Source organism: Lycium ferocissimum, chromosome 12 (assembly GCF_029784015.1).
Source record: "Lycium ferocissimum isolate CSIRO_LF1 chromosome 12, AGI_CSIRO_Lferr_CH_V1, whole genome shotgun sequence".
NCBI classification, from domain to species: domain Eukaryota; kingdom Viridiplantae; phylum Streptophyta; class Magnoliopsida; order Solanales; family Solanaceae; genus Lycium; species Lycium ferocissimum.
This window is the reverse complement of record NC_081353.1, coordinates 43,302,083-43,327,228: the sequence shown is the minus strand read 5'-3', so window position 1 is coordinate 43,327,228 and position 25,146 is coordinate 43,302,083. Positions and strand designations below refer to the sequence as shown.

The 25,146-nt window shown below is 39.6% G+C and overlaps 1 protein-coding gene and 1 long non-coding RNA gene across 2 annotated transcripts; both read left to right on the top strand.

Moving 5' to 3' along the window:
• The first annotated feature begins 47 nt into the window (after positions 1-47).
• On the top strand, positions 48-24,863 carry LOC132039811 (MADS-box transcription factor 27-like). Its single transcript, XM_059430338.1, has 8 exons — positions 48-117; positions 16,241-16,302; positions 19,127-19,339; positions 23,945-24,044; positions 24,118-24,159; positions 24,241-24,324; positions 24,456-24,607; positions 24,695-24,863. The coding sequence occupies exons 3-8, from the start codon at positions 19,137-19,139 to the stop codon at positions 24,708-24,710; spliced, it is 597 nt and encodes a 198-aa protein (XP_059286321.1). The 5' UTR covers positions 48-117; positions 16,241-16,302; positions 19,127-19,136; the 3' UTR covers positions 24,711-24,863.
• On the top strand, positions 10,925-12,499 carry LOC132039814 (uncharacterized). Its single transcript, XR_009410487.1, has 3 exons — positions 10,925-11,032; positions 11,374-11,429; positions 12,198-12,499. It is a non-coding gene; the product is annotated as an uncharacterized LOC132039814 (long non-coding RNA).
• Positions 24,864-25,146: the final 283 nt, after the last annotated feature.

Here is a 25,146-nt window from a genome sequence, read left to right as displayed (position 1 = left end):
GTACATCAATCAGACAAATCTGAACAGTTTTGCTATTTTGACAGCATGAAATCGGTGATTGAAAGATACAACAAAGGAAAAGAAGATAAATTGGGTGATCCATGTTCCGAGGTCAAGGTAAGTTTTGAGATTAGAAGTCAAGGTAAAGTTTGCTAGCTAATTTGCAGTCAACTAGTCAAAGGACAAAATGCATATTAGTTTCTTGCATACTTACTTTTCTCCCCTTAACTGTACATAATTTACGAAATACCAAAATGAACTTCCTATCATGTTAAAATCCTTAAGGTTCTCTTCTCCTCTACGTATTGTATGTTAATTAAAATACACTCTCAAAAGGAAGAAGTGATATGCCCTCAAACAAAACCAGAATCATCGTTTGGTCTGCTAGGGAAAACTACAGACAGACTGCAATGCTGAAGAATAGGACTCAGAAATTGTTAATTTTCTTCAAGACCCCAAATACTCCCTCTCTGGACTACTTGACTTTCCAAAAGAGCAGAATACTAGCCGTTACTTGCAGGGAAAAAGCACAGGGCTTTACAGCACATTATACTGGTATCAAGCTACTTTTTGAAAATGTAAAAGAATCAGGAATTTACGGCACATTCTTTCATGCATCTGCAGTTTTCTTCTCGTTTGTTTTGTGCCCTAAAGCATACATCTTATTAGCGTCTTTACTATATAAACCTTTGCTTCTTTGAGTGCCAACGTTACTCCGTATACCTACATCCGGATTTAATTTTCCATTTTTTAGCATCTAAATTTAAGATACTCAAACTATTAGTAGCAAGCACAAGCAGGAGGACAGGAGGTCCTAGAATCTATAGACAGTAATAGTAAGGCTGTCAGCAGATCAGTAGTATGACAAGATAATTGTCTAGGACAATCTATACTGTCAAAATTAATCAAACTGGATTGATTCCAGGAACTTAGATCCCAATTCTACGGAACACCGGATACACAATATTCCAATTCACCTCTCTTACTTGTACAGTTGTACCTGTGATCTGGATCGATTCCATGAACTTGGGTGCCAGGATTGTTGGATTAAGGTTCTAACATATGAGGACAATAACGTGCATGTGCATGAAAGAATGTGTGAATCAATTCCACAACTAAAGTGGGCAAAGAGAATGGAGATTCTCATTAGCTGATACCTGTTCTACCATCCCATTCCAACCCTCAATTACGGAGAAAAAGAGGAATGATCTAAAGATGGAACCTATGATGAAGTCCATAAAGGAAAATGACCAATACAACTAACAAAGGTTAGGTTTGTGGCCATAGGACGAAGATTTAGAAGCCAGAACATGCATATCTTCCACTACCGGAAGTACAACAAGAGAAGTTAAAGGATGGTAAAAGGACAAGAAGAATTGGGAGAAAGAGAATATGATAAAGATGCAGCAAAGCAAAAAGGTACTCACTGTTGACAGCTAACAGAGATGGTCCCAAGGAAGATTTTTGAATAACAAGAACACAGATCCAAACAAAAGTCTCGGGGAAATATTTTTGGCTTAATGCCTCATTGGGGAAACAAATTTTATAGGCTTACTTCTGCAACTTCACTTTCTTTTGTTATGAGACCTGAAACAACCACCAAAAAGCAGAATTAAAAACACTTGCGACATCTATGAACTGGTGAGTGAAAAGAGTTGCCAAGATATTCCTCTTAAAAAAGCTCAAAACTGTTTGATAAAGGATAACAGGATAATTTCATCTGCATTAACTACTTTAAGTATACACTACGTACGGCAGCTCAGTGAGGGACTAGAATATTCATGCCAGCATAGGACACGAAATTTGATGAACTAATACAGGCTTAGCAATTGGGACAAGGACACTGGGAAAATTAATGTCTTCCCACAAGAAAGATACACTCAAGATGTGCCAATCAAGAACCTATATGCAGTGAGTACATTTATAAATGCATCTTAGAGCAATGGAAATGCCATTTCATGACCTATGCCCAACAAAAAAGTAGCATCTGAGAAACAACATATATTGATAAGTCAATTCTTTCAGACCCATCTGCTGTCTTCACTGTAACACCCCGCATCTTGGAACTATGTCTAAGCTCATATCATTAGAGTTCTAGTGGAAACATTTAAGGTTTGACGTTTTGCGAAAATGGTTCATGGGCCTATTTCGGGCAGCGATAACTCCTTGATCGGTTTGGAATTTGGGAAGGTACTATCAATGAAGTTGTAGTATGCAGAAATACCTTTCTAACGATATAAGGACCAAGCCAATCAGAGATCGGAGCAAGGAGATATGATCGTCTCAATATGGCTAATAGTAAGGCACTTGAAATCCTATAGAATCGGCTAAGTTTTCGATACGTCTGCCTTCCAGTCAACTTTAGTGAAAATCCGTTGGGAATTTGAGAAAACTTCCTCAATGAAAGTTGTAGCCCTTTGAAATAGCTTTCCAACGGTATCTTACGGGGGTCAAACGGACATCTGTGCAAAAAGTTATGCCCATTTTACTGAAGCCTATTCGCTGGAAATTTTGCCCGGCGTAACGGTGACGTTACGGGCCGTAACATGAGTTACGGGACCGTAACAGTGGGCCGTAACACGTCAAAAATTTCCAGAACCTCACTGGAAATTTTCACCAAGATACGGTACCAAGATACGGTCCGTATCTCGTGTTACGGGACCGTAACGGTGACCGTATCTTGGTCCGTATATACGTTTCGGGTCACCTGACTTCGGAGGCCATAACCCTATCATAAATTGGGAATTTGGGAAAACTCAAAGAACGAAAGTTTTAGATAATTGAAAAACCTTTCCAACCATAGGTCGTGGGTTCATAGGCGACGTCGGGATAGGGAGATATAGACGTTTTAAGACAGATAGGTCTCAACCCGTTTTCAAGTTGGGTCAACCCATTTTCCCCTTAGTATTTAAGGAAATGAAAACCCTAGCAGCCTCCATTTCCCTCAAATTTCAGATTTTTAGAGAGAGAGTGAGAGAGAGAGAGCTAGAGAGAGAAAGTAGGAAATCAACCAAGTTTAAGGCCCCGAATCCCGAAGCTCGTGAAGGATAAAGTGTAGTACAAGTTGTTGCCGTCATTTTAAGCTAAAGATCGGACTGGGGTGTTGATTTCGTGGTGACTACCCAAAAAGGTAATGTTTCTACTCCCTAATCAATTGTAGTTGTGAATTGATGAACTCTTGGGAGAATAATAATTGGTTTGTTGAAAAGAATCATATGAACTATGCTAGAGTTGTTGGATTGTTGACTTGGAATTGTTATATTCATATGGGTGATGAAGAATGATGTTAATTACATCTAATTGAGATTTTAGAATTTGCTAGAAGTAATAGAATGGGGATTTGGTGAAGAAAACACCATTAATGAGGGTTGTGGAGTTTCATGTCCACAGTGTTTGATAAAATGCTTAGATGAACAAAGCATGGATATTGTTGCTAACATAGAATCCCTATGACATGTCTTGCTATAGGTTAAAGTTGAAGGGATTGGAGGACATTGTGATACGCTCAAAGCGAGGAAGTTAAGGTATGTAGAACTTCCGTCACGTACGTGGGAACCTCGTTCTTCCCCATGATCCGTTTCGTAAAATCCATGAAGTTCAAATCCTAGGGCATTAAACCTAACATATTGGTAGCCGTATTTACGTATTTATGTACATGAATTTTGTATCTATATTGGTTATTGTATTCCTAATCTTCCATTTCGGTTATTAGGAATCCTAGCTTAATCCATGAATCATGAATTCTTTCGTAAATGTATTCTTATTATGTTTATATGAAACTATATTTACAAGTTATAATTCATGAAAGCCATGTACAAGCAAGTTATGATTCATGATATACCATGGGCGGCAAGTGCCACTATGTTACATATTCATGTGTTTGGGAGTTGCTTTAATTACCGAGAGGGCTTCGGATAACGAAACTACGTAGCCACCGTAGGATGAGGATCGCTCCACCCATGTCCGGACGATCTCTCGTAATGATTGGATCCTTTCATATTTTATTAAATCTCATGTTCCCTGGCAGAGGTAGGTGTTCTTTGGCGGGGCGCAAGCACGGAACCATGGATCGGTTATAAGTTATTGCTCTCCCTACTTTTTGATATTTTTATCAAGCTTTTTATTATATATGTGTATGTATGTATTCATACTCATGACGGGTTTCGAGTCTTATCATGCTTTTTCATGTCCCGTATTATTTATTTCGGTTGCTTTACATACCGGTACATTCAATGTGCGACGTCCCTTTTTTGTGCCGGGGGCTGCATTTCACGATGCGGTGCGGATTCTGACGGGACGACGCACGCTCGTTAGGATTTGCACGTATCGGCTTATCGGTGAGCCCCGTCTCATTCGGGGTTTAGACATTGTATTTCTTTATTTAGCTTTTCATCTAAAGGTATCTTGGGGCCTTGTCCCGGTAAGTATATTTTCGGTCGGACTCATGATAGAGGTTTCATAGACTAGACAAGTCGGTTATGTCGTATCGGACATTTGGAGTCTTATAGCCATTTTGGCTCGCTCGTATTTAAACAAGTATTTATTTAAGTATTATGACTTACTAAGTTTCATAAAGGCTCGTCATGCATTCACGTTATATTCCGCTTATGTTATGTATCATGATGATTCGGCAAGCCATGTGGTTCGCTCGGTCACGTACGATCGAAGGCACGAGTGCGTGTTACGTCCGAGCCATGGTTCGGGGCGTGACAAAGCTTGGTATCGAGCCTAGGTTCGAAGTCTTTAGGGAGTCTATGAAACCGTGTCCGGTGGGGTCTCTTTTATATGTGTGAGGGCCCCACACATATAAACGATTGACCGCGAAGACATTTAGGATTGTCTCATTTCTTTCATATTCTAGATCGTGCGGTTAGAGCATTATTTGTAGGATGACTTCCTAATTCGTGCGTGTACGTGTTTTCGAGAAAATGCCTTACAAAAAGAACTTACAAGAAGAGAAACACGACCACCGACCCAAAGCCCGAAGTAGCTCGCGAAGATGCGTTCGACTCGAGCAACGGCCTCGGCCCCGCCCTGCCGTTACACCTCCCGGTGCTTCGGATGGAGATGTTGGGAGTCTTATCAACATGCTCGCGCGGCGGTAGCGGCTCGGAGCCCCGACGTCGAGAATGCGGGTCGAGTTCGGGAGGTAATGGGGAGTCTTCTAAGACTAAGGATTTTCTCGAGAATGAATCCCCCGGTATTCACGGGGACGAAGAAGGATGAAGACCCTCGGGACTACGTCGATGCTCTCAAAAGATCTTCGGGATTATGGCGATTCAGAAATCGAAGCGGCTACTTTTGGAGCTCGTCGACTACGGGGCATTGCTAACACTTGGTATGAATCTTGGGAATTATCCGAGGTGAGGATGCGCACCTGATGCTACATGGGATGAATTTGCTAGTGCATTACTGAACCGACTTTATGCCGGTAGAGGTCGGAGAGGCTAAATTTGAACAATTCTGAAACTCAAACAAAATGGCAAGTCGGTTCAAGATTACTATTTGGAGTTCGTTGAGTACGGCTAAACATGCTCACACATGTTACCCGATATGAGGGCAAAAAAGTGAGAAGATTCGTTGGAGGTCTTGATTCCCGTTTGTATGACGGAGCCAATATTGTTGCACGAATGGGACAACGACTATTTCCAAGATGGTTGCTTTTGTACGGGCGGTGAGACAAAGCTAAAGGAGGAAGAAGCCTTACAAAAAGAGAAAGACAAGGAGTTCGACAAGAGGGTCAAGTCTGCGGGCAATTCGGCGGGAACGAAACGAGGAGATTCTTTAAGAACGGGTCGGCGGGACCCGCTCCGTCTACGGTGGTGCCCGGTCCTAATTTCGAAATGACAAAAAGCGAGAACTTTAGACCGTCGAATTCTTATTCTCGGGCTAGTGTGGGTCGGTCGGCTTATACCGTTCCGGCTTGTAGGAAGTGTAGCAAGAGACAGCAGGTGATTGTCGTGTGGGTACAAATGCGTGCTATGGTTGCGGTCGAAGGGCCATTTTCGGAAAGGCGTCCGTCGGCCGGACGAGTGCTGGAGGTAATGTGACGCAATCCACAAATTCGGCGGTCCTCGTAACAATCGGGCCCGGCGGGGAACGGTGCGGCTAGGTGCGGAAACACGAGCGGGGAAGAAACCGTTTGTATGCATTGACGGGCCGTCGGGATACGGAAGCTCGTGCGGATGTTGTTACGGGTACTCTAACGATTTTCACTTTCGACGTATATGCCCTTATTGACCCGGGATCACTTTATCTTATGTGACCCCATTTGTTGCTAAGAAATTTGGGTTTGAACCTGAAAAATTGTATGAACCCTTTGAGGTGTCCACCCCAGTTGGGGAATCAGTCATAGTTAGACGTATGTATAGGGGTTGCCCAATCCTAATCTATCACCGCAGAACAACAGCTGATTTAGCGGAATTAGAAATGGTAGACTTCGATGTGATCATGGGTATGGATTGGTTGGCTTCATGTTATGCCACAGTATGTTGTAGAACTAAGGTGGTAAGATTCGAGTTTCTAACGAGCCGGTCATAGAATGGAAGGGTAATTCGGTAGTACCCGGGGGTAGATTCATTTCTTACCTAAAAGCCGGAAAAAAATGATTTCCAAGGGTTATATCTATCACTAGTTCGAGTTAAGGATTCAAATGCCGGACTCAAACTCTCCGGTCCGTACCCGGTCGTAAATGAATTTCCGGAGGTCTTTCCGAAGATCTTCCGAGAGTCCCACGACGGGGGGAGATTGAGTTTGGAATTGATTTACTTCCGATACTCGCCGATATCTATTCCGCCATACGAATGGCTCGGCGAGTTAAAAGAGTTAAAGGCCCGGTTGAAAGATCTACTTGATAAGGGGTTTATTAGGCCTAGTGTTTCGCCATGGGGTGCGCCGGATCTTATTTGTCGAAAGAAGGATGGTTCTTACGTATGTGTATAGACTACGTCAAATTTGAACAAGGTCACCATTAAGAACCGGGTACCCTCTTCCTAGAATTGATGATTTATTTGACCAGTACACGGGGGTGTGATGTTATTCAAGATTGACCTCGGAACGAGGCTATCATCGGTTGAAGGTTAAGGAAGTTGATATTAGAAAACGACTTTCGGGACTCGCTATGGCCATTTTGAATTTCTTGTTATGTCATTTGGGTTGACAAATGCATTTGCTTTCATGGATCTTATGAATAGGGTCTTGAAGCCTTATCTCGATTTATTCGTCATTGTCTTCATTGATGATATTTTGGTGTATTCTCGTAATGAGGTCGATCATACGAACATCTCGGAATAGTGTTGCGGACTCTTAGAGATCGTGAGCTTTTTGCAAAATTCTCAAAGTGTGAGTTTTGGCTTAAATCGGTGGCATTCTTAGGCCGTGTGATCTCGGGTGAAGGTGTTAAAGTTGATTCTCAAAAGATTGACGCCGTAAAGAGTTGGCCCGGAACCCGCCTCGGTTTACGATATAAGAAGTTTCTTGGGTACGGCGAGGGCTATTATCGACGCTTTGTAGAAGGATTTTCTTCTATCTCTGCTCCGTTGACTAAGCTGACTCGGAAGAAAGTTAAGTTCCAATGGTCAGATGCTTGTGAGCGAAGCTTTGAGGAATTGAAAAAGAGATTGACTTACTTGCTCGGTTTTGACTTTACGAGAAGGAACCGAAGGATTTATGGTTTATTGTGATGCTTCGGGAGTCGGTCTCGGATGTGTTTTAATGCATCATGGTAAGGTTGTAGCTTATGCATCTCGTCAGCTCAAGGTTCACGAAAAGAATTATCCGACTCATGACTTAGAGTTGGCGGCTGTAGTTTTTGCACTTAAGATATGGCGTCATTATTTGTATGGAGTGCATGTTAATATTTTTACAGATCATAAAAGCACTGGTATATCTTCAAACGAGAGGAGGCTGAATCTTAGGCAAAGAAGATGGCTTGAATTGCTTAAAGATTATGATGTGGATATTCTTTATCATCCGGGGAAAGCGAATGTTGTGGTGATGCTCTTAGTCGGCATTCCATGGGAAGTTTAGGCCACGTGAACGTGAATAAGAGAGTTATGACAAAGGAACTTCACCGTTTGGCCAATCTTGGAGTTCGACTTTTGGACTCCGAAGATGGTGGTGTGGTTGTTCAGAATAGTGCTCTTTCCTCTTTAGTCGTTGAAGTCAAGGAGAAACAATTTAGCGATCCCTATTTATTACAGTGAAGGAGGGATTCACAAGCATAAGACAACGACTTTTGAACGAGGGGGAGATGATGGTACCTTGAGGTACCAAGGCGATTATGTGTTCCGGATGTAGATGGACTCGGAGAGCGAATCATGTCGAAGCTCACAACTCCGGGTATTATTCACCCGGGTTCCACTAAGATGTATCATGATCTCGAGGAGATTTGCGGTGGAACGATATGAAGAGGAATGTGGCGATTTTGTAGCTAAGTGCTTGAGCTGTCGCGGTGAAAGCCGAACACCGAGAGGCACAGTGGCTTGGCTCGGAGAATATTGATATTCTGTGCGGAAATGGGAAATGATCAATATGGATTTTGTATCGGTTTACCTCGTTCGGCTAGGAGACATGACTATTTGGGTGATCGTTGACGAACTTACTAAGTCGGCACACTTTTTGCCGTCAAAACTACGGATTCGTGAGAAGATTATGCCAAGGTTTGTACGTTAATGAGATCGTCGGATTGCATGGGACACCGGTGTCCATTATTTCGGACCGTGGTGCTCGGTTCGCGGCGAACACGGAAATCCTTTCGAAGGATTAGGTACCAAGGTGAACCTCGGCCATGACTTTTCATCCACAAACGGATGGCCGGGCGGAGCGTACTATTCGGACTCGGAGGATATGTTGAGAGCATGTGCCTTGGATTTCAAAGGTAATTGGGATGATCACTTGCCTCTTATCGAGTTCTCCTATAACGGTTATCATGCTAGCATTGGGATGGCACCATTTGAAGCTCTGTATGGGCGAAGGTGCGGATCACCAATTGGTTGGTTCGAGGTAGGTGAAGCGAGTTGTTAGGACCGATTTGGTTTATCGAGGCTATGGAGAAAGTCAAGTTAATACGGGAGCGTTTAAAAACGGCTCAAAGTCGCCATAAGTCTTATACGGATGTGAGACGAAGGGATTTAGAATTTTCGGTTGATGATTGGGTGTTCCTAAAGTCTCACCTATGAAAGGTGTTATGAGATTTGGAAAGAAAGGAAGCTAAGTCCTAGATATATTGGACCTTACGAATTCTACGAAAGGTCGGTCTAGTGGCTTATGAACTTGAGTTGCCACAAGACTTTGTTCTTTGTACATCCGTATTTCATGTGTCCATGTTGAGGAAATGTGTGGAGACCCATCGTTGGTTGTTCTGTTGATACTATAACGATTAAGGATGGTTTGACTTATGAAGAGATCCCGTAGCCATTCTTTGACCGTCGAGTTCGCAAGTTGAGAACTAAGGAAGTAGCCTCGAAAAAAAGTCTTATGGAGGAGCCGGAAGGTTGAAGAGGCTACATGGGAAGCGAAAGAAGACATGAAATCCGAGATATCCCTACTTGTTTGAAGAAGCGAGGCAAATAAACTTCAAGGTAAATACTTTTAGTATTCGTGTCATGTCCCTTATGTATTCATGCCTCTCGTTTCACGTTCAAGTTCATGTTCATGTCTTCGCTATTCATGTCTCGTGTTCGGCAACGATGTTTTCATGAAACTATGTCATATCGATTTTCATGCCCCATGTCATATTATGTCTCATGTTCCACGCTCATGTCATCTATCCGGTGCCCGTGTTCATGCCTCGGTATTCATGTTTTCATATAACCATGTTATGTTAGTTCGGTCTCCATGTTTCATGTTATGTTTCCTTCATGTTTATGTAGTCAAGCCATGTCCAACCATATTCTTAACCATGACCCATCATTCGAGGACGAATGATCCCGAGGGGATATTGTAACACCCCGCATCTTGGAACTATGTCTAAGCTCATATCATTAGAGTTCTAGTGGAAACATTTAAGGTTTGACGTTTTGCGAAAATGGTTCATGGGCCTATTTCGGGCAGCGATAACTCCTTGATCGGTTTGGAATTTGGGAAGGTACTATCAATGAAGTTGTAGTATGCAGAAATACCTTTCTAACGATATAAGGACCAAGCCAATCAGAGATCGGAGCAAGGAGATATGATCGTCTCAATATGGCTAATAGTAAGGCACTTGAAATCCTATAGAATCGGCTAAGTTTTCGATACGTCTGCCTTCCAGTCAACTTTAGTGAAAATCCGTTGGGAATTTGAGAAAACTTCCTCAATGAAAGTTGTAGCCCTTTGAAATAGCTTTCCAACGGTATCTTACGGGGTCAAACGGACATCTGTGCAAAAAGTTATGCCCATTTTACTGAAGCCTATTCGCTGGAAATTTTGCCCGGCGTAACGGTGACGTTACGGGCCGTAACATGAGTTACGGGACCGTAACAGTGGGCCGTAACACGTCAAAAATTTCCAGAACCTCACTGGAAATTTTCACCAAGATACGGTACCAAGATACGGTCCGTATCTCGTGTTACTGGACCGTAACGGTGACCGTATCTTGGTCCGTATATACGTTTCGGGTCACCTGACTTCGGGAGGCCATAACCCTATCATAAATTGGGAATTTGGGAAAACTCAAAGAACGAAAGTTTTAGATAATTGAAAAACCTTTCCAACCATAGGTCGTGGGTTCATAGGCGACGTCGGGATAGGGAGATATAGACGTTTTAAGACAGATAGGTCTCAACCCGTTTTCAAGTTGGGTCAACCCATTTTCCCCTTAGTATTTAAGGGAAATGAAAACCCTAGCAGCCTCCATTTCCCTCAAATTTCAGATTTTTAGAGAGAGGAAGTGAGAGAGAGGAGAGCTAGAGAGAGAAAGTAGGAAATCAACCAAGTTTAAGGCCCCAAATCCGAAGCTCGTGAAGGATAAAGTGTAGTACAAGTTGTTGCCGTCATTTTAAGCTAAAGATCGGACTTGGGGGTGTTGATTTCGTGGTGACTACCCAAAAAGGTAATGTTTCTACTCCCTAATCAATTGTAGTTGTGAATTGATGAACTCTTGGGAGAATAATAATTGGTTTGTTGAAAAGAATCATATGAACTATGCTAGAGTTGTTGGATTGTTGACTTGGAATTGTTATATTCATATGGGTGATGAAGAATGATGTTAATTACATCTAATTGAGATTTTAGAATTTGCTAGAAGTAATAGAATGGGGATTTGGTGAAGAAAACACCATTAATGAGGGTTGTGGAGTTTCATGTCCACCAAGTGTTTGATAAAATGCTTAGATGAACAAAGCATGGATATTGTTGCTAACATAGAATCCCTATGACATGTCTTTGCTATAGGTTAAAGTTGAAGGGATTGGAGGACATTGTGATACGCTCAAAAGCGGGAAGTTAAGGTATGTAGAACTTCCATCCACGTGTGGGAACTCTACGTTCTTCCCCATGATCCGTTTCGTAAAATCCATGAAGTTCAAATCCTAGGGCATTAAACCTAACATATTGGTAGCCGTATTTACGTATTTATGTACATGAATTTTGTATCTATATTGGTTATTGTATTCCTAATCTTCCATTTCGGTTATTAGGAATCCTAGCTTAATCCATGAATCATGAATTCTTCCTCATGTATTCTTATTATGTTTATATGAAACTATATTTACAAGTTATAATTCATGAAAGCCATGTACAAGCAAGTTATGATTCATGATATACCATGGGCAGCAAGTGCCACTATGTTACATATTCATGTGTTTGGGAGTTGCTTTAATTACCGAGGAGGGGCTTCGGATAGCACCGAAACTACGTAGCCACCGTAGGATGAGGATCGCTCCACCCATGTCCCGGACGATCTCTCGTAATGATTGGATCCTTTCATATTTTATTAAATCTCATGTTCCACGGCAAGGCCCGGAAGGTGTTCGCTGGCGGGGACGCAAGCACCGGACCATGGATCGGTTATAAGTTATTGCTCTCCCTACTTTTTGATATTTTTATCAAGCTTTTATTATATATGTGTATGTATGTATTCATGCTCATGACCGGAGTTTCGGAGTCTTATCATGCTTTTTCATGTCCCATATTATTTATTTCGGTTGCTTTACATACCGGTACATTCAATGTCCGACGTCCCCTTTTATTGCCGGGGCCTGCATTTCACGATGCAGGTACGGATTTACAGGACGACGCTTCTGCTCATTAGGATTTGCACGTATCAGCTTATCGGTGAGCCCCATCTCATTCGGGGTTTAGACATTGTATTTCTTTATTTAGCTTTTCATCTAAAGGTATGCTGGGGGCCTTGTCCCAGTAAGTATATTTTTCAGTCAGACTCATGATAGAGGTTTCATAGACTAGACAAGTCAGTTATGTCATGTCAGACATTTGGAGTCTTATAGCCATTTTGGCTCACTCATGTTTAAACAAGTATTTATTTAAGTATTATGACTTACTAAGTTTCATAAAGGCTCATCATGCATTCACGTTATATTTCCGCTTATGTTATGTATCATGATGATTCGACAAGCCATGTGGTTCGCTCGGTCACATGCAGTCAGGCACCGAGTGCCGTGTTACGTCCAGGCCATGGTTCGGGGCGTGACATTCACACTGCAAATCCTGCACAAATGCTAAGATAAAGAAGCTCAAAATGCTTTTAGAAACAGGCAATTTTGAACAGTTAATGGCATGTTCAAAGGATCAGACAGCTGTCCAAGAACCTTAAGAGCTTTTTAAGTCATTTTGGTGCTTAGCACTTCTCTACTAGGAATTAAAAAGTATGTGACAATATTTCACAACAGTTATCCCGGATTATGACCATTAGGGTCACACCATTTCCTTGCAGAGGAAGTAAATCTATTTATACTCCTAGATTTACCCTCTAATCATATCCCAGCTAATCATTCTGAATGTGGCACTATTGATGCTGCAAGTTGAAGCCTGTGGAAAAAAATTATCTTCTAGAAGAGAAGATAGTAAAACCGAGGATGATAAACTTTACACCAAGATGACATCAAACATGAGCTGTTAAAAACTTGGCTACTCGTCTTGCGTTATCATAATGCCATTCCGGGATAGCACTGGTTGAAGGTCTCTGGTTCAAACAACAGTATCCAGCTCTATAAGACTATAACCAATCTTAGCCTAGTCATGTCATCTTTTCACTATTTTGAGATTAATCATCTAATCATTCTTTGCAATTGCTGCAGGGGAATTAAACAGAAGTCCAAAGGTCTGTGTTCATTGAATTATGAGAAGCTGCAAGGGAATACAAATTTCCATCAAAAAATAGTTCGTTCTGGTTAACAGATCAGTATTCAATGATGCAGGTCAAAACATAGGTGAAGAAAATGTGATTAGAGGAAAAGAATAGAAACTTTGGATCTTTGCAATTTTCAGAAGTTGCATATGTCCCTGATACTACTGCCAAACTGAAGTGGGGTACCACTACCACTCCCTGAAACAACAATACATAGATCTCAGCATAATACATAAACTCTTCCTGTGTTCGGAGGATATTTTTTATCTGGCAGAACACCATAATATCTCAGTTGGAGAATGGAGATCTGGAAAAGGTTGTTGCATATTTTCTGGTAAAGATTTATCCCAGAAGCAGCTCTTGACCCTAATCAGGTCTCTTTTAACCCAAATATGACTGCTCAGTGCTGGCATGATTTAGCACATAACTGAGATTTGTCCTTAGATGTTAATGCCACCATCATGACATCTACTGCTCATGTCTACGGAACATGCTTATAACTGTACACAAATTAGAGTATGAGCATCTCGATAGAACTAGGGCATAAGTTCCAATCGGGGTTCCAAGTCCTAATTTGCTGTACTTCAAGCAAAGTAGAAAGGTTACCTATACTACAGGAATCTAAGTGATTCAGCTTATACAAACACCAGGAGTACAAGGATGAGGTTAGGTCTTCTGCAATATAGAAACAATATGCTACACTACACGTTATTGTTGATACGCTGGAAAATTAAGCCCCTGCCACATCACCTTCAAGAAATATAGCTAGACGAATTGCAAAGGTATACTTAACTGGTCACAAATTCACAATCTAGAGCTACATTGGAACTCAAGAGATACAATCCTGCAGAGCTTCCATTATAAGTCATACCATCATTTTACTCAAATGACTAGTATTGTCAACTCTCTGAAGATGCAAAAACAATTAGCTTTAGGATATCCTAGCTCTCATGACACACACCTAGATACATGTCAATTGTATACCTTATACTCAAATGCCAATAAACCAATGAAAAGAAGCGCCAACATTCAGAGACATGGGTGATGGGTAAGTAGGAGTTAGTGTGAAACCCTAAAGACAGGCAAAAACAAATAATACTCCATCCGTAAGAATTTAAGTGTCTTACTTTCCTTTTTAGACTGTTGAAAAAAGAATGTCACATTCTATATTTGGTAGCTCTCTGATTCTAGTACTTTAAATTGCCTTTTAAGACTACAAGGGCATTTTGGTACATTCCACACATCTTAAAACCACAAGATTCAAAAGTCTCCCTTATTTTTCTTAAACTCCGTGTCTAGTCAAACTAAGACACTTGAATTAGAACGGAGGGAGTAACAAACTTAACAACCCCTTGCATTTTCAATTAATTCCAGTCCTCTATCATCCCCCACAGCTTTAATATATTTTCCTGTTGAGGGAAAAATCATCTTATCTTTGCTAATAAAACTACAGCAAGAAAATCAAACACAAGTCAAATTTAGAAGCAGATTAAATCTTCACCTCGAATTTCAACAGCTGGAGATTGAAATACCAATGTTTTTATGTGCATCTTTTCACCTTGGTACCATAATATCAAATTAAATGCAACTATCTACTAATCAAAACTTCTCAATATTGTTAGGCATCAATCTCAAGTTGCAAGGTGTAACACAATATAAAAGAATAAGTTCTAACTATAAATAGAAAAAAGAAATTTATGAACAGAATCACTAGTACATAGGGTAAGCTCTCAGTCCAATTTTTACATGTCTACCTCCTGGTCACTGAGACAAAGGGTTTGTAACCTTAGATTCATTATAAATGTGCTGACCTATTAAACTATATCTACTATCTAGAGTAAGAAGTCCAAGCCTTGCGAAAAAACTATGCACAACATGTGTATTTGCAAGAAAGTTACACACAATTGAGGACAAATTTTTAAAATAACACAGGGACGATACCTCTACTACAACTGCAATTAGTCATTGCAAAAGAATTTGAGCATCCAATCCAAAATATCAAGGCAATGGGTGGAATAACTTGAGACCTTATAAGCCATTTTGGATGCCATAGTCTTTATATAACTCAAAGTTGTCCAGCACATATAACCTGATTTTGGAATACACACATGGACTTTAATATGAACTTACAAGAGAGAGAATGGACTTGTCAATGTTGGGTTTGATACTACATAAAAGAATTGAAGTATCCAACTCAAAATCTTAAACTAATATATGAAATACCCCACAACCTTTATAAACACCTATGGGTGCCCTTATATACTTGAATTAGGGCATTTTATAAACTAAACACTCATTTACCAAACCAACAGGTCGTAAGAGGCCTTAACTTTGCCATGCTGTCCCAATGCAGTGAAATTATAGTCCCAATGCACCAACAGATGTGGTTGCGATATTAAATATATTGCGAGGTTAATGAAAGCACTAGATGAGTACCAATAGTGTCAACTGTCATACCCCAAAAAAAAAAAAATCAATGATAAGAAAATAAATGAAATCCAAACATGATTGTATCTAAAAACTTTAACAAAAATAAAATAGATATTTTCCTTTTGTTTGCTTTTGAAATGGTATTTCTTTTTATTGTTAACATGATGCAAATTCTAGAAAGCAACAGTAGCTCATTCTTTTCTTTAAGCCAATTTTTAAAGTCTTGTAATGGTTTTTGATATGACAAAAATCTTATCAACCTTGTACTGTACCATTCATTAAAAGAGTAAGAGCTATGTGTTGAAAGATTAACTTATCACTAATGCTTGGGCCACCAGAGAAATGGGTCATGAAAAACCATTCTAAGTAGTGTCTCCAGAGGAATGTGCAACTAAAGTTGAGCTTGGTCTGCTAGTAATTCTGCATACTATAAGTCATTACACACAAAAACATCTATTGATTTCTCTTTTATTGATAATTGAAGCCATTGAACAAATTTATTAATATATTTTCTCCTTGCAGTTTTGGCAAAGGGAAGCTGCACTGCTGAGACAACAACTAGAGAACTTGCAAGAGAATCATCGGTAAGCTCTTTTATCCCAATTGGCATGATTTTTCAAGTTGTGAGTGAATAACTTATTCAACTACCGATAGGACTAAAACCAAAGGCATGTTAACCATTTTGTTAAATCGGTAAGGTTGGACTTATTTTGGTAACTTGATGTTCCTAGTAATTTTTATTTTATGTTGAAAATCCCACCCCAAAACCCTCCAAGGAGGCCGACAATGGGACATTCCATTTTCCCTTTGGTGACTCATACTCCAAACCTCTCGATTGGAAGCGGAATGTTTGTCCCCATTTGGTTACTCGAATGCCCTTAGTCTTGGAATTGTAATACTCTCGCGGTGGTCCTATTAATTTTGAGAATTACAAGAAGATTCCTTTGAGATGAAGGTAACCATTTTTTCTAATATTGGAATACTATCATTTCAATTAGCAAACTGAAGTCTTTCCTTCTTTGAAGTCTTGAAGTGTTTGAATACCTACTCCATTTTGCTTGAAAAGTTTTTGAAAAAGTATCCCCAAAACAGACATTTGTTTTCTTGAAATAAAAAAAAAAAAAAAAAAAAAAAACGATTTCCAAAAACTAAAGCAAAAGTAGCTATTACCATTATGAAAAAAACTAAAGCAAAAGTAGTTTTTTCACAAAACTAGCACAAACATATTTTTTTTCTTTTTACAACCGTGGTGTCCAGGCCAGCTTGCGCACATCTCGACTAATTCCACGGTGCCACCTCCCACCTCCCCGCAAAGAACGAAAGCAATGTACAAGGTAACTCGTCCGCGCTAGAACGGATGGGGAAAAAGTCACCTAGTATTTTCTCTGTTGGGAATTGAACCTAAGACCTCATGGTGCTCAATCCACTTCATTGACCACTAGGCCGCACCCTTGGGTGCAAACTAGCACAAATATTCTTAAAAGCATATTTCTCAAAAGTAATACAGATACATAACCTTTGCCAAAAGAAATACAACTTTGGTTCTGTAATGGGCATTCTTGCCATTCCTTTCTCTTTTTTTTTTTTTTTTTTTTAATAACCGTAGTGTCCGGGCCAGCTTATCCGCCCCTCAACTAATTCCACGAGATATCGTCCATCTCCCACAAGCAACAAGTACCAGGTAATTCTATCCACCAAGGCTAAGACAGATGGGCAGAAATCATCTAGTGTTTTTGTCTGTGCTAGGATTTGAACCTGAGATCTCATGGTTCTCAACCCAGTTCATCGACCACTAGGTCACACCCTTGGATGTGGCATTCTTGCCACTCTTTCGGCCTCATAGAAAACAAATAATCTCCACATATCTTACAATCAAGCAACCTACTTATCCCTTGTTCTAGTGGACCTCCAAAATAGGCACTGATATTGGTGATTTATACACTCCTCATTTTTGAAACTGATAACTTTTTCTATGTTTCATATGTAGCAAAACAATACTTAGGTAGTACTGAAACCATATTTACAAGAAACTCTTAACTTTTACTGTCCTCTCTCTATATTGAATCTAAAACATCAATAATAGTGACAGTATCATTTGAGTAGATCTGATTACACCACAAATGTAACAGCAAATTAAAGCTTGACTTGATCTTCTGAACCCCATTCGTCACATTCCCAAAACATCTGGAGTTTCTCTCCTTCCAAATTGTCAACCAAATGCAAGCAGGGATAATTCTCCATCTAGTCCTGTTCTTGTCCTTTGCCTGTAAGCCTGTTTCCTCCCAGCTTCATCTGTAACCTTCCCAGGCATGGTCCGGGAAATGCCTTTGAGATTAAGAATAATTCTCCATAGATGAGCTGTTATCTTACAGTGAAGGAACATATGGTTAACTGTCTCTGCTGTTTCCCCACATAAAGAGCATCTGGAACATAAAATGAAACCTCTTTTCATCAAATTATCTTGTGTAAGGGTTGCTTCTTTAGCCAGTAGCCACACAAAATAGGCAACTTTGTGAGGAATTTTTGTTTTCCAGATGTGTTTGCAAAGCCAGTTGGCTATCTGCTGGTTGGAATAATTCATCATCTTGTAAGCTGCACTAACTTTGAATAAACCCTTACTGCTGCCTTGCCACCATAATACATCTTCACCCGTTTGTAGTCCCACTAAACTGCTCTAATGTACTAAAGAATTCACCACTCTTTGTACTTCCCAATCATTGATATGTCTTCTAAAATTGATGCTCGCTTAAGTCATTCGCCGCCACCTAAACTTATCCACAAATTTCATCTAGACACCTCAATTCAGGCTTGTACCTATTGAACACCTCTACCACTCCGAATTTGAACCACTCAAACACTTTTTTGACAATTAGTGGAAATTATAAAGTGTGTGTACTCCACTCGCGGATGATGTGGCAAAACGACGAATCAAATATGGACACGTGGCATTTGGACTCAAAATACTCATTAAAATAATGAACTTTGTGTTTTTTTTTAAGAAGAATGCAATTTTTAAACCTATGTAACTCATTTAAAAATAGTTAAAAAAGAAATGGATTGGAGACCCCCCCCCCCCCACACCCAACACACCCAACCCAAACAATCATCCCCTTTCTTCTTCTTCTTCTTCCTCGTCAAACCACCACCGGCCGCCGTTCCCCCACCCCACCAACAATTATTCCCCTTTTCTTCCCTTATTTAGGTTCAGTTAAAGAGAAGAGTTAAAGAAAAAAAGAAAGAGAACAAGGACGTCGCCGGAGGAATTTTTCAATCAAAGCTTCAGTGACCAAACTTTGCCAATAATTTTTTCTATTTTCAGTTTTTACGTTTCATGTAGTAGATTTGCTATAATTTGTAATTTTTTCACATGGTTCATATTTTGTTGGTTGTTAATTTTGGTGAAATTAGTCCGGAATCCATGAAGTTCGCCGGAAAACGAACAACTCCGGCCAAACAAAGTGCAAAAACAGTCATAAACATAAAAACCGGCTCAAATAGAGACAGATCTAGTAACATTAGGAGAGACGGAGGTCGGAGAAGGGGAAAAAAATGCTCAACGGCGTTGCTTCGACGGCAAACCACCGGAGCAACGCCGGAGACACGCACATCTTCCCGTTGCAGGTGACTTTTGAGGAGGAAGACAACTTGTCTTCCTCTTTTTTCTTTTAGGTAATTTTTTTTCTTTTTTGACTATTTAGATTATATTAGCTATTAATTAGGTGTATAAGCTTGAAAAAAAAAAAATTATTTGGATTTGTTCTACGTGCCTAAAGAGAGTGAAGAACACGTCTTTGGCCATGTCAGCAAAAAGTGTTTTAAGTGATTCAAATCCAGAATGGCACAGGGGTTCAATAGGAACAAACCTCGGTTGAGGTGTCTAATCTGTGGACAAATTTAGGGGGCGCCCAATGACTTACGCCAACGATGTTCCATCCTTGAGGTGTCCACATCTCTGCTATAGTCCTTTGCTAGTTTAGAACTATATTGAAGATATCTGGGAAAATCACATCCAATCTGCCAACCTCATGCCAATTGTCCTTCCAAAAAGCTAGTTTTACTCCCATCAAACACTTTGATCTTGGAATTATCCCTCAACTCACTCCACAGTGTTCTAATGGATCTCCCTAGGCTAACCCTATGGTGTAGTGACCTCCTTAGTCATCCATTTCTCTTCTTGTTCATACTTTGCTTTAATAATATTTCCCCAAAGGAGTTGATACTCATTGGAACTTCCACAGCCATTTCATTCTAAGAGCTTTACGCTGAATCTTCAAGTTCTTGATCCCTAACCCTCCAAGATTCTTGCCAAATGTGAGTGCTTTCCACTTCACCAAGTGGTGACCTTTCTTTTCTTTGTTCCCATGCCATAAAAAACTCCTCCTGATGCTATCCAACCTATTGATGACCCCTGTTGGGGTGGGGAACAAGGACATCGTGTATGTTTGAAGTGCATCAAGTACTGAGTTGGTAAGAGTAAATCTGCCACCCATAGACAGATACTGGGTCTTCCACCTCGCCGATTTCTTTTCACACTTCTCAATGACATTGTTCCAAATTTCTACTGACTTAGATTTAGCTCCCAAAGGCATTCCAAGATATATTGTTGGTAAAGCCCCTACTTCACCACCCAGAACAGCAGCTACCAGGTCCATGTTTGTAACTTCATTAATAGGGTAAAGGAAACCTTTCCTCCAGTTGATATGCAAGTCAAATATTCCTTCAAAAAGAACCAGAATCACCCTGAGATATCTCAATTGATCCTCTTCGAATGTGAGTATCATCAGCATATTGTAAATGAGTCACTTCTAAACTGTCATTTCCAATTCTACCTACATCAAAACATTTTATCCACCCATTCAGATTGGCTGTTTTAATCATATTGTTAAGGCCTTCCATAGCAATCACAAGCAGCAAAGGTGATAAAGGGTCACCTTGCTTGAGTCCCCTTTGTGCTTTGAAAAACCCTGCTAGGGAACCATTTATAAGAACTGAAAAGCTAACAGTCGAGCTGCAGAATTTAATCCAGTGTATCCATTTCTGACAAAACCCATCCTTTCTAGCAAGCTCAGATGGAAACTCCAATTAACACGGTCATAAGCCTTTTCAATATCAAGTTTGTACAAGATACCAGGTTTCTATTGTTTCAACCTAGAGTCAACTGCTTCATTAGCCACCAGGACAGCATCCATGATCTGTCTACCTTTAATGAAAGCCATTTGTTGAGAATCCACCAATTTTGAAATCACTTCTTTTAATCTCTCTGTCAAAACTTTGGAGAACAATTTGTAAATGCTACCTATCAAGCTCATAGACCTAAAATCCCTTAGTTCCTTAGCATCTTTCTTCTTAGGAATGAAAGCAATAAATGTTGCATTGAAGTTTCCTTCAAAAACTTCTTTGTCCTAGAAGTTTTGAAGAGCATTCATGATGTCCTGCTTCACTATCTCCCAGCACTTGATGAAGAACCCCTAGTAAAGCCATCCGGCCCAGGAGCTTTATCTATTGCACACAACTTCAAGCACCTTAGCACTTCATTCTCATGAAAGTTATCTCGTAGAGCTTCCTTATCCTCCTCAGATAACACTGGGCAATTGTCATAATGGCATGTAGGTCTCCATTGAGTAGTTTCTTTGTACATTTCTGATAGTTGAAATATATTAACATGTTTATAACAAGAGTGTGAAATTGAATTATAGTTGACACTTTTAAGTCGTCAGTTACATTATACCTAGCAAGATACTAGTCATTATTTCTAATTTCATCATTACAATAAGTTATGGCTCAAACCAGATAAATAGGGAGCAAACTGTAATCATATCAAATGGAGAGTCAAGACGAATATTTGCAAAATTCCACATCAAAATTCAAGCAGCAGAATATGTGCACAATTTGTCTTGTCTGCACAGGAACATGCATACATAAATATTTGCTACAATGCATTTCTTCACTGGTGTCATAACGGATATAAATTATCATGTGTAAGGTAATTGGAGAGGTTCACTGCAAAATGAAGGAACCCTAAGGTAATTGGAGAGGTTCACTGCAAAATAAAGGAACCCTCCTATGGCCTTTAGAGGAGAAATGTTTTTTCCCCATCCTTTTGTGGGGGTGGGGAAACAATAATACATAATCTTTTTGAAACTAAATATGATGAAAACCTCACCTACTCCAAAATTATGCAGATCTCAGTAGCCAGTGAAAAAGTGACATGGAATCAACATTCATCTACCAGTATAGATGTATGGGAAATCAATAGAATTCCTACTAACTACATCAGGAAAGTTTCCTGATTTTTGCTATGATGTAAATATGGTTTTCAGTACAACCTAGTACTGATTTAGTCAAATACATACAACTGTTACTTTCTCAAAAAAAAAAAAAAAAAACACACACACTTTCCGTTTTCCGTAAAGTACCAAACATGGGACAAAAACCTTGTACTTGAATATAGCATATGAAGTTTTGAACTGTAAGGTACACCCTAGTTTAGTTCTACTTTTCGAGACAAGGATTTCTTTCCCCAGTACTGCACTTTTCTCATGCTCAATTAGAGATATTTTATTTCCTAGCAACAAAGAGAAGAAAAACAGAAGCACAAACTAAACTCGTGCCAACAAAGGAAACTTCAAAGGTTCTACCAGAGGTCAGTGTTCAATGGATAGGGATGCCCCTCCATTATCCTCATGGATGTTGACTCCAAGGTGCACTTACTTAAGAAGCAAAAATAATCAATGAAATTACGAGTTAATTTTTTACCACTTTTCCAGCAAATACTTAAACTACCAGATTAGATAGCTTGAAGCATTTTAGTTTTGAAATAAGTAGCTCAAAAACCGAAATGCCCACTCTAGACTCTCCCTATCAAATCTACAAGCGCTAACAGAAAGGACATTTAAGATCCCACCAAGGACATTTAAGATCCCACCAGGCAGGTCTTTATGAGAAAATGAAAGAACGGTCTGGAGAATGGCATTTTTAACTTTGGGGACACCTATTTATAGGGGTGACATGTATTTCTCCAACATGGAACAATATAACTTAACATTCTAACATGCTCCTTTAAACACAAGGTGGAAAATCTTAAGTCGCTTATTTTGAATAAAACCTGGAACAGAATTTTTTTTGAGTGAACCAACAATAGATTCCTGAATGGTGAATGATTTCCAAAAAGAGAATAGGGAAGAAACCCCACCCCCACCCACCCCGCCCCCGCCGCCGGAAAAAACCAGTTGCCAGAAAGAAAGGCCTCTATGTGAATTCACCCCGAGATCACTGGTGTCGCATGGGGAGGTAACCGAGGCTTAAATTGGCGGTTAACAGTAACCACAGTGGTTCCTGAAGAGAACAACAACCGGAATAATGGAAGGAAACATGGCTGAAGATTTTCTGGCAGCATGCATGCCCAAATAGAGGCAGGAAAGAGATGTGATGCCACCAGCAATTACCCCAAGAACAATGATAAGAAAAGCTAAAAATAGTAAAATAAAAAACTTTGGTAGGGTGGATGTTGTCAGATTCAGATAGCTCAACGAGAAAGTGACTTAGGTCTCTACTATGACCATGGAGACTCTCATAAAATGTGAGTATATGAAAGAGATACTAAAAAGGAGTTGATATTTTTAGAAGCACATAAATATAACTAACACTAACATTTTACAAAAACACTGCATAACAAAAAAAACAAAAGGATGAGGCATTCCTGTAGAAATATACTTCTTGAAATACATTCACTATCCTCAGTAAGATCAAGGCAACTCAAATAACCAGCCATTGTATTCCCTTCACAAGAATTTTTTTAAGCAACAATTCACAATGAACATTTAATCTTAATATTATTAAAGTGGTAGCAGGGACTTAAAGGGAGAAACACCTTATGCTAAATATACTACAGTACAAGGTAACCTCCTTTATAATAAGTACTCTATAGTAAATCAGATGCAGATCTGGGAGGACTACACATGATGTACAAAACCACTCAAAATTGGAGGCTAAATCTAATCATTGGTAAGCTATTTCATATGGTATTGTGGATTTCTGTGGGAGCTCAAACAGTCAAGCTCGTCGTACCAAAACACCAGGAATTGTGTAGCTATAGCTTTTTTCCTTTCTTTTATAAGTCATTATAGTTATCTTTAGAAGCGAAACGAATGCTTGCAGTCATAGTCATTTTAATCATGGATTTATGTTTTAGGCCTAGATCAGCTTAAAAGATTGTTTCCCCTACAGAAAAATAATGGGTGAAGAGCTATCTGGACTGAATGTCAAAGATTTACAGAACTTGGAGAAGCAACTAGAAATGAGTCTTCGAGGTGTCCGTAAGAAAAAGGTATGAAGTTTCACCTCCAAATGTGCTGTATATTATTTGTATAAATAGCATTGACAACCTCTTATTTCTGTAGGACCAAGTTCTGATTGACGAGGTACAAGAACTAAACCGAAAGGTCAACCACATAACTGCAGCCACTTCTTGTCATTTATCCTAAGAGCTTTCTACGAAGCTAAACTTTTCTGTTTCTTTGCAGGGAAATTTCAGCCATCAAGAAAACATGGAACTTTATAAGAAGCTAGACCTAGTTCGTCAAGAAAATACGGAATTGTATAAGAAGGTATTGATGTATATCACTAGAAAAGATTTTGCTTATGCTAGTAGATATATAATTTCTTTTTAAAATATCAAGACATAAACTTTAGTCATTCAGCTTTAAATTTTTTTTCTTCGTTTTATATCAAAAATCAGGTCTATGGAACTAAAGAAGCAAATGCAGTGAGCAGAAATGCCATGAGTTCAAACAGTTTAAGCGTCAATGAGGACCTTCATGCACCTGTTCATCTCCAGCTAAGCCAGCCACAGCAACAACACTATGAAACACCAGGAACTACAAAATTAGGGTAATTTTCACATTTATATAAGTTGAAAGCAACAAACAAACTCCCACTATCTGGATCTTTGACTCTTGTCTTGATGAAATGCTGCAGGCTATCGCTGCATTAGTGGAGAAGATGCAGACTGTGCCCTTAAGCTCTCTTCTGGATCAAGCGCTCCACGTTCACGAATATATGTTTAAATTATTATTGATCGGTCTAGAACCAGTGGATGTCAGGGAAAAATGGTTAATTGACCTGGTCAATGCTAGAAAGTTTGCATGTATCAGGTATCTACACTACAGAACAGCCACCAAAATCAAGATAACTATGAATAAAGAAAATAATAGTACATTTAATGTTCTTAAACTGTCTTGATAGTTCATGACTTCATGTTTGCGATGCATATTCCTGTAAGTTATGAAAGCACTTAATCTGACAGATTAAAACTAAATATAATAGTACATAGTAAAACATATGCACACAACAGTAGCATCTCAGATAAATTCCTTGAGAAAAACACCAAAAGTGAATAAAAGCAGACTAAGAAACTGAACATGATAATT